The 15875-nt window shown below is 39.7% G+C and overlaps 2 protein-coding genes across 3 annotated transcripts; one reads left to right on the top strand and one right to left on the bottom strand.

The window, feature by feature from the left end:
* The first annotated feature begins 427 nt into the window (after window positions 1–427).
* Window positions 428–6269, top strand: akr1a1a (aldo-keto reductase family 1, member A1a (aldehyde reductase)). Of its 2 annotated transcripts, none has more exons than XM_040019658.1 (8): window positions 428–2069; window positions 2656–2753; window positions 2852–2971; window positions 3886–4037; window positions 4149–4344; window positions 4420–4469; window positions 4561–4710; window positions 4811–6269. In XM_040019658.1, the coding sequence occupies exons 2-8, from the start codon at window positions 2673–2675 to the stop codon at window positions 5073–5075; spliced, it is 1014 nt and encodes a 337-aa protein (XP_039875592.1). In that variant the 5' UTR covers window positions 428–2069; window positions 2656–2672; the 3' UTR covers window positions 5076–6269. The 2 variants fall into 2 exon arrangements, with proteins under 2 accessions (XP_039875592.1, XP_039875593.1); XM_040019659.1 differs by having other exon boundaries at window positions 428–2753; window positions 4811–4970; window positions 5232–6269.
* Window positions 5864–15639, bottom strand: LOC120726232 (valosin containing protein). Its single transcript, XM_040019645.1, has 17 exons — window positions 15500–15639; window positions 13580–13691; window positions 13298–13470; window positions 13073–13215; window positions 12824–12954; window positions 12594–12725; window positions 11906–12008; window positions 11575–11708; window positions 11082–11217; window positions 10016–10128; window positions 9449–9613; window positions 9076–9198; window positions 8761–8973; window positions 8304–8612; window positions 7706–7861; window positions 7439–7593; window positions 5864–6473 (listed from the first exon to the last, which is right to left on the bottom strand). Exons 1-17 carry the CDS (start codon window positions 15514–15516, stop codon window positions 6368–6370), a joined length of 2421 nt encoding a protein of 806 aa, XP_039875579.1. The 5' UTR covers window positions 15517–15639; the 3' UTR covers window positions 5864–6367.
* Between the last annotated feature and the right edge of the window lie 236 nt (window positions 15640–15875).

Here is a 15875-nt window from a genome sequence, read left to right as displayed (position 1 = left end):
TTGCAGCAGTGGTGAGAATATGTGTGGGTTATGCTGACAGTCCTAGTAGGTCGTATAAATGAGGTGTACAGGAAAATATTTGAATGCTTCGTGTTTGATAAATTCTCTTTTATATTGTGAAAGACAAAACTATAAGATATGGGTTTTTTTCTCTTTGGGGAGAGACTTGAATGACTTGCGTGATGGTCCTGTGGCAACAACCAGGCTTAACAAGTGCTGCTGCTGCTAATCAAAGACTCACTTACACTGCTTATTGTGCATATGCCAATATCTATGAATTTTTCAAAATGAAAACAAATAAACCAAATGTGTGAAGTTAGCACTTTGCTTCATTTTCATTTATTGCTGCTTGAGAACAAGTACCAGTTCCTAATAACATTCACCTCAAAGTGCTTTACATTCTAAGAAAAACTCCTATGAGCAAGCACTTGGCGACAGTGGGAAAGAAGAAAACCTCAAGGAGGGGGGAGGAGAAAAGACCAACATGCAACATTATATAAGATTAAAACCCTTCTCAGCGCACAACAGCAACAACAAACATACCTTAACCTGTTAATTTTGCCTCTTTTACACCACCACAGTGGAGTTTAAACCAGGCATAAAGATGTGTTTGAAGTGCAGATTCTCTGATTTCATTAAAGGGGTTTTACAAAACACCTCCATTCACTGCTTAACAATTATGGCCATTGGCTGACAACCAGTTTCATGGCCAACTGAGGCCTGTTTTCTCATTATTCCAGGATAAACCGTAATATGAGATCCAAGGATATATTGATGGAAATGAAGGAGGATGCCATAAGACTGAAAAACCAAATACGAGTAGTTTTCACTGTGTTGTAGACCTTCTGTATTTATTTTCATAATCGAATGTAGACGTTTGAAGAATAGGCCTACAAAAGAGTGTTCTTGACTTTGTTAGATGTTGTTTCTCTTAACCATGCACATAATTCTGTCTTTGAGCACCATATTTGTCTCCTGTGGTACCTCAAGCAAGTTCATCACTTGGAGTCCATTCCAACTCCATATCGTCTATCTGCGCCATTTATCATTAAATAACAAAGGAACAGATCTCACCTGGCCATGAAACCGCGTGTCAGACGATAATTTTTAAGTATTGGAAAATGGGAGACTATAAATGGCTGTAATTTCTAAAAAGTTAATGCAATACTTTTGTAAAATGCTTTGAATTAAAGCTAAAAGTTTGCACTTCAGTCACACTGTTCAAGTTCTGTTTGATCTGAGATCTTCTGTGGTTGCGTACAGAGGCAAGAGTGGACAGCATAGAAAGACATTCACGGGTATGACCAATTTAGAATCGTTACTTAAGTTTCACAAATGTTGTTCGGACCCTCAGGAGTACCATGCAGGCACAGGGAAAACATGCAAGCTCCACACAGAATGGCCCCAGCCATCCAACATGAACCAGTAACTGTCTTGTTAACCACTTTACCACCGTAACACCTGCCTGTCCTTACCTTGCTTGTAAAGTTAAAATTGTTGGGTTTTGTGTATTTGTATTTTTGCTTTGCGCATGAAGGCCACTGTAATACATTTATCTGACAGTTTTTATTACAGTTGTAAGGTTAACAAGATCCATCAAGATTTGTTCGTCTAATCTTCAGTCATGGTTTTGTTTAACTTCATGTTTGAAGACTAAATTATCCGACATTTCTTTAGAGAAAATAGTCAAAAGAATGTAAACAAATCTCTGTATCAAAACTATTTTTTCATCTTCCCTGCTGCATTCATCTTCTCAGACGTAGATAGATGGATAGATTATTGATTTGATTGGGCATTTAAGGTTAGCAAGATCAAAACTGGAAAGAGACTCCAAATTCTGATAGTAATATGAAAGTAAAAGTTGAGCAGCCACCAGCACCTCTAAACAAATAAATCTGCCTTGTGACCCTGGTCATGAATGTTTAACAGTGAGCATGGTGGAATTTGGACATTTTCCATCAGCCGTAGTTACAGATAAACATATGAAGACAGACTGACCTCAGCGTGCTAAAATTCTGATGGACTCAACCTTCGACTGATCGCCGGTTCATCTTCTGAAGCAATTCCAGGTACGAGAAGAAAGACTTTATATTCAAATGCTGGTTGTGTTTGATGGTTACTGGTTTAAATGTTTTCTCCTGCACCCTGGGCAGAGCAAAGGGAAGGTGATCTGTGCTGGGAGATCACGTGAAACAACTGCAGTGCCTGATGAGCAAAGTCTGTGTGTGCGCCCCACATGTTGAGGATAAAACAGGCAATTAGTGAACCATGGAAAGGCTGCCTGAGATGTGCTCCAGTAACTCTGCACTGTGACGAATGGCATCTAGCCGCATCAGCCATTTCTTGCGACGGGGCTGAGTTCACAAAGAGTTTATATTTTCACCGAAACACAGTTTTAAGCTCAAATGGCAAAAGAACAGCTAATAACAGAAAAGTGGGTCAGCAAGCAAGACGATTGCTTGTTAAAGGAATTTGCATATGTAGAGTATATGATTCATACACATGACCCCAGCTGTAGTGCAGAGTTAATGAACTCATATGTGTTTTAATCAGTAACTCAGTGTTAGGACTTGGTCATGATGACCAGACAACTAAGCCTCATATGAGCTCGCGAGTGAAGACCTCACACACTCCTCTTTGTCTTTTCTCCGCCAGATTCTCAGAGTTGGAGCATGAACACCTTTGTGACTCTCTCGACACGGCAGAGGATGCCCGTGATTGGACTCGGCACATGGAAAAGTACCTCGGGACAGGCAGGGACATAAACACTCACACAGAGTTAGCAGGTCCAACAAATGTTTTTGGACATGGTGGAATTTTATAGCTTACGTCTGTCTCTGTGTGTTCTCAGGTGAAGCAGGCGGTGCATACAGCTTTAGAGTGTGGATACAGGCACTTTGATTGTGCTGCTGCTTATGAGAATGAAAAGGAGGTTGGAGAGGCTCTGGCTCTCTGGGTGGGTCCAGGAAAGGTGAGCTTTGGTGGTCTTTTAATCAGCTCCAGGTGCCTTTATTCTCTTCACGTCAGCCACATCAGTAGGCTGGTGTGGACACGTGCCATAAAAATACATACAAAAGTAAAAACTACAAATATTTAGCCGAAACTTTTCAAAGCAATCCACATGCTTTCTTGACTCAGAGCTTTAAAAGTGAGCTTTAGAATGATATTAAGAATTGTAGGAGCTATCTGCTGGACCATGTAATAGGGTAGCCTATCAGACACATGCAGTGCTACTGTGAGCAAATTAATTATTATTATTATTATTTATTTATTTATTTACAATTAAATAGAATTTCCTGGCAGTTATTTCATGTTTCAGGCTTTACAGTGTTAACTGATAAATCTACTGACATTCAGCTAAAAAACGGATAAATATTTTCAGTTTAGTCACATAAACAAACAAGATATCTGCTCCTTATCTTACCTGTGAAGTGTTTTTCTGTTGATTGTTGCTGTTGTTTATTAAACCTGAGGGCCACTGCAGGGTTAGAGATGTATGACAGTTTTAGTTATATTTCTGAGGTTAGGAAGCTCTGCCAAGATGTTTTTTCATCTATACTTCTCTCGTGGGTTTTTTGTTGTTGTTGTTGTTGTTTTTTTTCAAATAAATGTCAGAAACCCAAATAACACAATGTTTCTTTAATAAAGAAGAGTCCAAAGAGTGTATACAAATCACTGTGTCAGCAAATGGTTTTGAAGAAGTGGTTAATATTTGGTCTGTAAGCCAAAACATGTAGATGAAGATTGGTTTTAATATAGGTTCAAGTCTGCAGTTCACTACCATCAGGCTCAAACTTGTCACTGTCTGTAATGTGCCCTGTTCAAGTGTTTCCCTGTATTCAGAGCAGTCATTGGTTTGTATCCGTGTCATACTTTCCGCTCCAGGCTCTGCAGCGTGAAGAAGTGTTTGTGACTTCCAAACTGTGGAACACCAAACACGACCCCCAGGATGTTGAAGAGGCATGCAGGACCAGTTTAGCAGATCTGGGTCTCTCCTACCTGGACCTTTACCTCATGCACTGGCCCATTGCATTTCAGTGAGTGACTACACACACTCAGTAATGTTAATACGTCTCCATCTGGCTGTAACTGAGCAGAGATTGAATTGTCACTTTACCTGAAGCAGCTATTCTGTGTGGGCGTTTCAGGAGGGGGAAGGAACTGATGCCTCGAAAGGAAGATGGAAGCATTTGTTACTCTGACACACACTACAGGGATACTTGGACTGCCATGGAGAGCCTCGTAGATAGAGGGCTAGTCAAGGCTATAGGTCTGTCCAACTTCAATGCCAGGCAGACTGATGACATCATAAGCATGGCCAGACACAAACCTGTAGTAAACCAGGTGCAGCTACATTTTTTCAGCTCTGTTCAAACAAGTCAGTAAACTGTAACTAATAATTGTGTGTCTGTGTTACAGGTTGAATGCCATCCATATTTGTCTCAAGCAGATCTCCTCTCACACTGTCGGTCAGTTTAATGATTGTTTAACATTCAAACTGGCAGTCATCCTTTCTGAGATTAATATGTCAAAGTAACAGGTTTCATACCTCCATCTCAGCTCAGTGGGAGTTTGTGTGACAGCTTACAGTCCTCTGGGCAGTGGAGACAGACCCTGGGCCTCCGCTAATGAACCAAGTCTGCTAGCAGATCCTCGACTGGGAGCAATAGCCCAAAGATACAAGAAGACACCGGCCCAGGTTATACTCCGGTAAGGCAGGAAAACTCAAAGTAATACAATCACCACTAATCCCTTTAACAGTTTCCTCCATTTATTTGACTAATCACATGACTCAATGACTCATTTGCAGGTGGCACATTCAGAGGGGTGTTGTGTGTATTCCCAAAAGCGTGACGCCTTCCAGAATCCAGCAGAACTTGAACGTGTTTGACTTTTCCTTGTCAGAAGAGGACACGAAGAGCATTGAATCCTTCAACCACAACAAGCGTTTCATCGCTCCAACAGTCGAGGTAAGTCACCAAGTCTCCTTGGCACCTAAAAACAATTCTGAACTGCTTCTTCCCCCAGAGCTTAAATATTTAGATGTTTATATACCAAAGCATGAGCTATTGTAGTCTCCCTCTGGAGAAGGCTCACAGCTGGTGATTTCAGTAGGTCTTGGATTTTAAACAGTTTCTCAGAAGTGTTTGGAGTTAGTTGGGTATAGTAGTACATTAATAGGCAAATTATTAAAATAAACCATTAACTACAATTTGCATTTGTTTCTACAGAGAGACGGCAAGAGAGTGTGGAGAGATGCTGAACATCCTCATTTCCCCTTCCATGATGCTTACTGAGTCTCCAGCAAAGTCGATGTATACTTTTTAAGAAGAGTTGTCACTATGACTGTAATTTCATAGTAATTTTAGTTCAGTAATTTTGATCAATTTGGTTTTGATCAATTTTCACCCCCGTTACATTTTCAGTATGGGGGAAGAAAAAAAAAAAAAAAAAAAAATCCAAGCAGCAGTGTTTCTCTCACACTTACAGTGACACTGTGTGGACAGAAACTGAACAGTATCTTAGCCCAGTGACAGCACTACTGATCACGTCTTTATACTTTCACTCTGCTGGCAGCAGAGAACAGACAGAACTCATCAACTACAAACTGCCCTGTAAAGAGTTTTAGTGTCTGGTAGAAGAAGTAGGGGGGGGGGGGTGAACCAAACAAAAACTTTGTTACATGCTGTCTTTCTGCAAGATTTACATCTCTGTCAAACAGGCAGATAAATGGCAAATAATACCAGGTACCATAAATGCAGATGATTTAACCTCACTCTGATGAATCAAGTATCTGTTTAACTTAATTTTGTAATGCCTAATATACAAGCAATAAAAAAAGCTTAATAGAAACTGACAACAGTTCTGTTTCGTGAGATTTTATTTTCCAACAACATAACCTTGACAAATTTGTAATACATTATATGCTACTGTTTATTTAAAAAAACAAAACAAAAAAAGGAAGTCATTAGCAATATGTTTGTGTTTTTTTTCTCTTTTCTTTCTAGCATAGAATTCCATCACTATAGTCATTCATGTTGGTTGTGATATACTGAGAATGAGGCCACTCAAACATCACCCCCCACCCCAGGAAAAAGAAATCCACAGTCAGTTTTTCCACCTTCCAATTCCAACATCCCCTTACCCCACCCACATCAAAGCCAGGGCAAACCAAGCAGCTACATGCTTTCTCCAAGGGGGGAAAAAAAAGAAAAAAGAAAAAAAGAGGGGAAAAAAAAAAAAACCATACAAAAGAAGAAAAAAAAAAAGGAACACATGAAAGAAGCACAAAGTCCTAAAAATGTGGAATCTGGTGAGATTTGTACAGGTGTGATCCCAGTACTGACCACTGTGGGGCAGTGTATGTTTATCCATACAGGTCATCATCATTATCTTCATTGAACACTGGACCGGTGCCAGTTCCACCAGAGCCATGGCTTGGACCACTGCCGCCTGCAGCACTGGAGGGAAACCTGAAAGGAAACATTTTTATTTATTCTTTATTCTTACATTCAGAGGAAACTTCTCTAGATATCCTTTAAATACACAGCTGGTTTCAGCTTTTGAGTGTATTAAAGAATCTACTCTATTCAAAATAGTCATATTACAGTTAGAGCTGGGAGATATAAGATTTTTTCATATCATGATATGAGCCACTAAAGCATTTAAGTTTCAAAATAGAACAAACAAAACAGACTACTAAATTGTCACTTAGAAACAAAATATTAATTCTAAAAATAAATCTTAGTTTATTTTACAGAAGAAGAGACAAAATTGACTAACTTATATAATATTGCTTTGGAAGCGCTGTCTGAGATAAATGTTTATGTCCACGGAGTTGGTAACAAGGATCCATTACCTTAATTAGCTGCTTGAATCCTTCATTTTCGACCGTGTTTATTGGTAGCATGTCTTTAGCAAGACAGTAAGCTGTGGCATTCGTTATGTTGCTATGTCTCTCAGCTTTTTTGTCATATGGTAAGACGCTGGAGAAAGCCGACTTAATTGACTGTTGCTGCTTCGCAGGGATTCCCCTGGTTGTTTTCGATGACGAATTAGCGCTTTCAGTCAGAGATTGAGCGTGCTCTAGTGGGTGACACTGCTTCAGTTGATAAAAAAGGTTTGTTGTATTTCCAGACTTTGTGGGAACATGCTTTTGGCGCAATTTACAGTGCGTGTTACTCTGTTTTTTGGTCAGACTTCAAATAGCCGAAATACCTCCACACTACGGAACTTCTCTGGCCTTTCCTTTCGACAATCTCTAGTTTCATTTTTCTATCGAGAAAAAGTTATTTCGCAATACATATCGTTCTATCGCCCAGCTCTAATTACAGTACAATCAATGAGAACTTAGAAGGAATAGCATCCACATTAATGGTTCTTTTCTGCAAAACTTAAAACTACATGACTTTCAAAATTTAGTATGAAATGAAAGTACCTGAAGCTGCCAAAGCCACGGCTCTGCTGCAGTGTCTGAGCGAACATCTCGTATTTGCGAATGTCATTGTCACTGACGGAGCGGCGAGCAAATCGCATTGCCTCTTCAAAGTGGTCCTTCCTGATCTCCGGTACAGGATCATCCTCTTCTACCTCCTATGAAATCAACATTTTATACATGAGAGATCAGAGGCAGCAGCATTGCAATAGTTTGAAGATGCTCATCCTGATATGAAAAAGTGAACACGGAGATAAAACAAGTGCTGACCATAGCTGATGGGTTGGTCTGCCTCTCCCTCTCTCTGCGGATCTCGTTTTCAATGCTCTCCCTGATGGCCAGTTTACACGCCCGCTGGCAGATCTCTGTGAGATCAGCTCCAGAGAAGCCGTTGGTCATCTTAGCCAGGAAGTCCAAGTCCACATCCTATCAAACGGAGACAATGTCAAATTTTAACTTCTATTCAGTTACAATTAGTAAGTCACATTTTTTGTTAGCTACTTTTGGCTGCTCCCCTTGTCACAAGGGGGCCATCATATTGGGCATCTCTGCTGAGGTTTCATTTGGCAGTTTTTACACCAGATGCCACTCCTGATGAAACCTCAAAGGGGACATTTCTATTAATGTTCTAAATTGCTTGTAAGACCATTTCTTAACATCTATCATTGTTCTAATAAACAATCCTGAAGTAATTAGAAGCAAATTTTCAATTTTTAACAAAATGACAACATTTTACAGGAATTCAGCATCAACTGTTTGTATGCTACTTTATGCTACAGTAACTACACCAAGAAAAAAAACAAAAAAAAAAACAACACAAGAGTTAAGTGGGTATGTCAGTTGTGTGAGTAAGTAGCAGCTTTGTCACCTTGCTGATGGGACTCTTGCGGAGGTTGGCCTTCAGGATGCTGACCCTGCTCTTCTCGTCAGGCAGGGGGATGTAGATGAGCTGATCCAGACGGCCAGGTCTCAGGATGGCAGGGTCGATGATGTCTGGTCTGTTTGTGGCTCCAATGATAAAGACGTTTTTCTTGCTTGACATTCCATCCATCTCAGTCAGGATCTGGTTGATGACACGGTCTGCGGCTCCACCGCCATCTCCCACGTTGCCACCACGGGCCTTGGCTATGGAGTCCAGCTCATCAAAGAAGAGAACGCATGGGGCTGCTTGACGAGCCTACATGTAGAAGATGAGCACACACATCAAATCTACAAAGAAATCTGTCCTATCCAGCACCAAACTGTTAAATGTGACAGCTCTGATTTAACAACATTCAAATTCTCTGACATCCAAATGCAACGACAGACATCCTACAAAGTCTCACCTTGTCAAAGATCTCTCTGACATTAGCCTCAGACTCTCCAAACCACATAGTGAGCAGCTCAGGTCCTTTGATAGATATGAAGTTTGCCTGGCACTCGTTGGCAATGGCTTTGGCCAACAGAGTCTTACCACATCCAGGGGGACCATAGAATAGCACACCCTTGGATGGGGTCATGCCAAACTTGAGGAACTTGTCTGGGTGCTCCACTGGGTACTAAATTAAGTACAAGTAAGGGGGGAAACAGTTAGAGACAACACTAAGCCTTCAGTTTACAATGTATCAGTTGTTTCAGACATTTCTAAATGAGGCTCATACCTGCACCAACTCCTGCAGCTCCCTCTTGACATCATCCAGACCACCAATATCCTCCCAGGTAATGTTGGGAACCTCAACAACAGTCTCTCTCAGGGCTGATGGGTTGCTCTGGCTCAGAGCCCACTGGATAACAGAGTTGATTGTGTTAGTATTGACGCCAAAAGGCAACTACTGGCTATGTGAATACCATCTTAGGCCGGAACTGCTGAAGACATCAGACATGCACTTTCTTGAACACAGAACCTGGCATAGCCCCTAATGAAATTTGCATCAATCCAACTCCAGACTCAGATACATAGTACTGTCCCTACCATGACAGCAACCCTGTATGTAACAGTAACCCCAGTTAACGAAGGAGTATCAGATTGCTTACCTTGAAGTCATCCATGGTGACAGCAAGAGAGTTCATGACTTCAGCATCAATGGTCTCATCCTCCAGGTCAATCAGGTCCATCTTCTTCCTAATGGCCTGCAGAGCAGCCTCAGAGCACAGAGCTGCCAGATCTGCACCCACATGCCCGTGAGTCTCATTGGCTACCTAAAATTGGAAACAGAGAGCTCAACACTTAGGAATTCTTCACCTAGGTTTCCAAGCAATGTGCCTTACATGTGACAAAGACCTACATCTGTAGCTTTATGCAACTCAGCTACTTGATAATGGATGACTGTGTCACAAGGAACAATTATAATACACTGAATGCCAGGCCAAGTACAGTCACTAAGGTTAGCTTGGGAACTGAGTAATGTGAAAGTAGCTCTTCATTAGATAGTATAACAGCAGATTAACAATAGTTACATATAATTACTTAAAACATGTAGTACAATTTTACTTCTTAGTCTCAGGCAATAATAACCATATGGCTATACCCATCGTTCAAGGAATCCGTGTGTTGTATCTTTAAACCACACCAATTACAAGAAAGGAGTTATGTGTACAAACCTGTTCCAAGTCAACATCATCAGCCAGCTTCATGTTCTTGGTGTGAATCTGGAGAATCTCCAACCTTCCAGTAGCATCAGGGATACCAATGTCAACTTCCCTGTCAAAACGCCCTGAAAGTGACAAAGATTAAACCCAAGTATTAGTTTTAATGAGAAACCGTTACATGAATAAGATTATTAAAGTCCAAGAGTAAACTCAAAAGTAAAACTAGCTGTTTATTTAAATACAAACAAGAAAATTTGTTTTTTGCATTGGTGCATACACCATGTTTCAGGAATGTGGAAACATGGTGTGGGAATTCATGACTGATGTGTTTGCACAGTAACAACCCATCTTAACTTCCTGTTGAGCACATATTGCAGCTGATGCATCCCCCCATCATAGTTCACTGAACATTGTTTAAAAATAAATAAATAAAACATTTACACCCCATGTTTAGCGCCTCGCTAACAGAGAAGTACAACACTATCTGCTGATGTTACAGAAGTATTTTAGTATGAAGACCAGCATAAATCATTCCATTTAACAGCATTCATATTTGAATGTTCAGAAAACATCCATGTCTAACTCTTTGAAAAGCCTTTGTTAGGATGTTTCTGACAGCTTTGACAAACTGAAGTGCAGAGTTGTGAGAAAGTGACCCACAATTAAACTGCAGACCCCACAAAATCAACACACCAGCAGTTTTAAAACTGCAACGACATGGTTTTAGGAGGCATTCAAACAGAACTCTTCATGTTATCTAAAAATCTAACAACTTCATGTGCACGAATCGGTTCAAGTAATGATTTAACTTGAAAAATTATATTTGAATTTGCCTGAAGAGAAGCTGTAACGAACATATTCTGACACTGCTGAATATTATGCAAAACCAAATACATAAATAAATGATTAAAGCCTTAAATGTAAGCCTAAATATTGTTTAAAATTACTCTTCACACAAATTTGTAGTGAAATGGTGAGATGTTATAAATTAAATTGCAAACAGACACACACAAAGTGGATGTTTCTTTAGGTTTTGGCCCATAAAGTAAATTAAAGACATGCTTTAAATACAGTTTACCAAATCTCCTGAGAGCTGGATCAATGCTGTTGGGTCTGTTGGTGGCAGCCATGACAATGACATGAGCTCTCTGTTTCAGGCCATCCATAAGAGTCAGAAGCTGAGAAACAATGCGCCTCTCCACCTCTCCATGAGTCTATAAAAAAACAGGACATTTTAAATCCCATGTAGAAATTAGAGTGCTGACTGAATTAGAGTACCTAATCAGGTAGTCATCAATACGACAGAGTTTTGGTTCAGGTCGCAGCTGCTAGATTTTTAACACAGTAAAAAATAAACTTCAATAAATACATAAATAATTGCTAAACATTTTGTTTTCATTTCCAAGGTCCATAAACTTTTGCATTTACTTCACAAGAGTCACATAATAAAACTGACTGTGTGTGTGTGTGTGTGTGTGTGTGTGTGTGTGTGTGTGTATGTATGTATGTATGTGTGTGTGTGTGTGTGTGTGTGTATTTAGCCACCTATTCAGTTCCATGATCTTGCTTACCTTTTCTCTCTTTGGAGCAATTGCATCAAGCTCATCGATAAAGATGATGGCAGGAGCATTCTTTTCAGCTTCCTCAAAGGCCTTTCTCAGGTTACTCTCACTTTCTCCAGCCAGCTTACTCATGATCTCAGGGCCTAAGACACAGGCAAACAGTTTGAAAAGCAACCTCACCCATAGTCTCAGCTACTGATAGGACTCTCATAAATACTCATTTAAATCAATCACAGACATTAAAAAACAAAAACAGCAAACCCTATCTAAATCCACTCCAGCATCAAACAGTCCTAACTAGGATTACGTAGGTATAGAAGAAATAAATTAACGTTCACACCATTAATCAGAAAGAAGAAAGCTCCCGTTTCATTGGCCACAGCTCTGGCAATCAAAGTTTTTCCAGTTCCAGGGGGTCCGTAAAGCAGAATTCCACGCGGTGGCTGTAAATAAGGGGGGTGAGGAATGAAATCAAATTTAAGACAAGATTTTTTTTTTTCTTAAATTGAAAGTATTTTATGACTGATATAAAGGCGGCAGACTGAATCTCTTTGAACTTTGAACCTCTCGTCAACCATTACATGAAACAAACTGAAACTCAAACAAAATATAGAAAGCACTCTTACTATACTTTGATGAAATACTAGAAATGCATACCAGATATGATAAGCATAGCACAACAGCCCAAAAAAAAGAACAAAAAATAAAACAAACAAACAGAAAAAAAACAACAACACACATACTCTAAGAATACTCTGATGAAGAATACTCTAAGAGTCCGTGTCATTACCAGTAGGTATTTTCCACAGGTCATTCCTGCACAGGTATACTTTTACTGGAACAGATTAGGATCTCTAGGCTGTATAAATTGTTTAGCTGAGTGGGAAAATTGGCCTCATTCTTTTCAAAAATACAGTTAAAATTCTTACTTTACAATTCTAGAAGAAAGCTAAACCGGATTTTCAATTTACATTTTTTTTAAGTTAATTTAAAAAAAAGAAAGAAAGAAATAGCCCCAGCAGTCTCACCTTGACTCCTATGGCCTTAAACAGGGCTGGGTGCCTGAGTGGCAGTTCCACCATCTCTTTGATCTGAGCCAACTGCTTCCTTACTCCTCCAATGTCATCGTAGCCCACTTCATTCAGGGACTCTTCCTCATCCTGCATGTTCAAACACAAGCTGTTCACATTTTTGTGCAGTTGATTTTTTCCATTTCTTTTCGGTACAAGTTAAACCACACACAGTTGCTGCTACCTACCTCTCTCCGAATTGGCTCTCCCTCACAGTGAATGACAGTATCAGGAGCAACGATGCAGTAAGGGGATGGATCAGTCTCTACCACCTTGAACTCCACAGCACGCATTCCTCCTCTGACCAGGAAAATGTCACCTTGACAAGGTAAAAGTTGAAAACATACAGTTTCAATAGAGTGGTAAGCTGGTGTACCCTGAAAGAGATAAAATATGCAAATAAAACCTCTGGTCTGACAAAAGAAACTGGTACTCACCTTTGCGGATTGGCCTGTAAGCCTCCAAGAAATATGGCTTCAGGTAGACCTCAAACAGGTTGCCAGTAATTCCTTCTACTGTGTCATCTATTGGAAGAACATGAATCCTCTTTCCGTACTTCACATCAGGACATGGCTGAATGCTGAGGGAGATAATAGCCTTAAAAACACAAATTTTTCAAAAGTTGTTAAAATTTTTTTATAAAGTTGTGTGCTTTTACATACCTGATGACGTCACCCAGGCGGACCCTCAGATTGTTGCGGACCACCCTGTTCATGCGAACTTTTTCGTCAGAACAGGTGTCATCAGACAGCACAATACACACAGTCTCGCGCCTCTTCTTTCCTTTCATCAGCACTGTGTCTCCACGGAAGAGCTGCAGCTCATCCATTTTGGTCTTTAAACACATTAAACCATTATTTTGTGAATATCAGTGTTACTACCTTTCATGACAAATCAAAGTCTTGAACTTGTTAATAAAGCCATAAACCATTCCAACTATTTACCTGAGAGAGGGAGACCACGCTGTTGTCTTCATTGATGGATTCATCAACAATCAGTCTGTTGGGTCTGTTCTTCTGTTTCAGAATTGCAGTTGCAAGATCATCATTTTTGGATCTATGAGGAACGCAAAATAAAAAAGTCAAACACAATATTTCAGTACCTTTAAGGTCTCATGTGTAGTTTCCACCACTGAAGGAAAAAAAGTGCTGACCAAGTCAAAATTTGAGGTTACCATCTCAAAAATCTTGATTTTTTTTCTGAGATAATCAATTGAAATGTTAACTACGCTCTGCCTGGCAATTTTTTTTTCAAGCCCGCGCATATTATATACATTAGAATAAATAGAAAAGGAAAACTACTTGTAAATAAAAACAGTTAAATGTTATCATTACCATGTCATAGAACAAGTCAATTTTAAGTGTAGTAACATCATTAATAAAGTTGACGAAACTGGCTCAAAAATTGCTGTGCACACTGTGAAACTTGTAACAGTTTCTGGCTTTGTCTTTGGGGAAATGCAAAGCACTTTTTTCTACTCTGTTTTGAAAGAAACTTTAATAATGGAGTCAACTTTAATAAAGGAGTCAATAATGTGAACTCCTTCAAAAATTGCTTGTGCAACACTGTAAAAACAACACTGGCATGTCTAGTACTCAAATGGGAGTTCTTGTACAATAAAATTTTGGTACCTTGTGTTGTTACTGCAAATGCTTAAGTTGTGTACGTCAGTGTATTGTTTGTAGACTTTTATAATGACCCACAGAAATAAGTATTATAAATGTAATTTACAGGATGTGGCAGAAACCCCCATTTTATCTTCCATGCCCATGTTTCTACATTAACTCTTGTAATTAAGCACTTATGACCAACTTTGAGGTATTCAGTGCAAACAGGTCGTTTACACAACTCGCCGATTGTGATTCAGTGCTACATACGGACAATTCACGCCATCATTCGTACATTCAAAATATTAAAATAAAACATATGGGTATAATATCACCAATAAGATTCTGTAAAAGTCCGGGACAGTTTATATGGTTTCTCTTTCATGTTGTTAGCACGCTAACCGTAGCTTTTGCGCTAACCCACTGGCAAGTAAGCGAGCCCAGATGACACAGCAAAAGAATTAGAAAAACTTTGTTAGCTAGGTCCTCCCTAAGCACTCATGCTACAAATGTAGCGTGACTTTTCAGACGTTAGCTACCAACGTAATCGTGGGGTACATATTGCTTACATGTATTATTTCATTACTGTTCAGCTAACGGCAAATAGAATCCAACTAAACAGAGGCATTTGGAATGAGTGTCCAACACTGTTAGCCTGCTAGCTTGTTTGTACTGTGCAGTTATAGCTATAAAGATAACCATTTAGCTGCCTAGCGTTTTCTTTACTAAAGCCTTTAACAGGTAACATGGGTTTATGTCATTTACTGAGCTCATTTATATTCGCTGTAATGAAAATCTGATAACCAATCTAAAAACGGGCCATTCACCGGTGGGTAGGCCACTGTGTCGGTATGATGTGTGATGGTGGATGGCTGTGGCCTTGCCAATGCTGCTAAGCTAATGTTAGCATTCAAACACGACAGCGATGACTGCGCTTTGTCACACAGCTGGCTAACGCTCAGCACCGTTAACCGGTCAACGACAACGGCCTGAATGACAACAGTTAGACAAATGTCAACAATCATAGGGAATTGTACAATTGTGAGAACTACACTGTTACGTTAACCAACGGACAAAAGTGCGGAGGATGAAGTGACTGACCCCATTAGCTACCCTGTTAGCAATGTATTAGCATTCCAGCTAACTTTAATAAACTAACGTATTTTAACTTACATTAGGTAATTAAAAGGGATTTGTTGGTTGGTCTTTTTTTTCGAAATAAACACTGTCTGAATACACTATGATATTTATACTCACTCCCCTCCCGAAGCCATGGTCGTCCAACCTGGATTACAATTAATAAATAAATTCTAGCTAAATGTTTAAGAAGCTTAACCGGTTCTCTGCTCAACCTTCTCTGTGATTTCACGCGAAAGAGCAGCGGTTTCCGTGCTTTCTTTACACTTATACCATGAACTGGATGCATCCTTCATTCTGATTGGCTAGCGGTTGTCTGTCAAACCCATCAACCAATCAGAAAATTGGAGTTTGTTGTTACCGAGTCTTTTGGACGAAGGTTTTTCTTCTTATTGGTCCTTCGACTGAATTCAGCCACCCAATTAACGTTCACCGCGTTGATATAGAATAATCACCAAAATATGAAATTGACTCTTTCTGTTGGTAACAGCAAATG

Source organism: Simochromis diagramma, unplaced genomic scaffold (genome assembly GCF_900408965.1).
Source record: "Simochromis diagramma unplaced genomic scaffold, fSimDia1.1 OVJJ01000822.1, whole genome shotgun sequence".
Lineage (NCBI taxonomy): Eukaryota > Metazoa > Chordata > Actinopteri > Cichliformes > Cichlidae > Simochromis > Simochromis diagramma.
This window is presented reverse-complemented; position numbering and strand designations above follow the sequence as displayed.

Bases quoted from the DNA above. Each gene is read 5' to 3' on its own strand.
- akr1a1a (XM_040019658.1), top strand. From the start codon at position 2,673: ATGAACACCTTTGTGACTCTCTCGACACGGCAGAGGATGCCCGTGATT. The intron at 2,972-3,885 runs GTGAGCTTTGGT...TTTCCGCTCCAG, and splicing joins TCTGGGTGGGTCCAGGAAAG to GCTCTGCAGCGTGAAGAAGT. The intron at 4,345-4,419 runs GTGCAGCTACAT...TCTGTGTTACAG, and splicing joins ACAAACCTGTAGTAAACCAG to GTTGAATGCCATCCATATTT.
- LOC120726232 (XM_040019645.1), bottom strand. The intron at 12,726-12,823 runs GTAGGTAGCAGC...TTGAACATGCAG, and splicing joins GAGAGCCAATTCGGAGAGAG to GATGAGGAAGAGTCCCTGAA. The intron at 11,709-11,905 runs GTGTGAACGTTA...CCTGTGTCTTAG, and splicing joins TTTCTTCTTTCTGATTAATG to GCCCTGAGATCATGAGTAAG.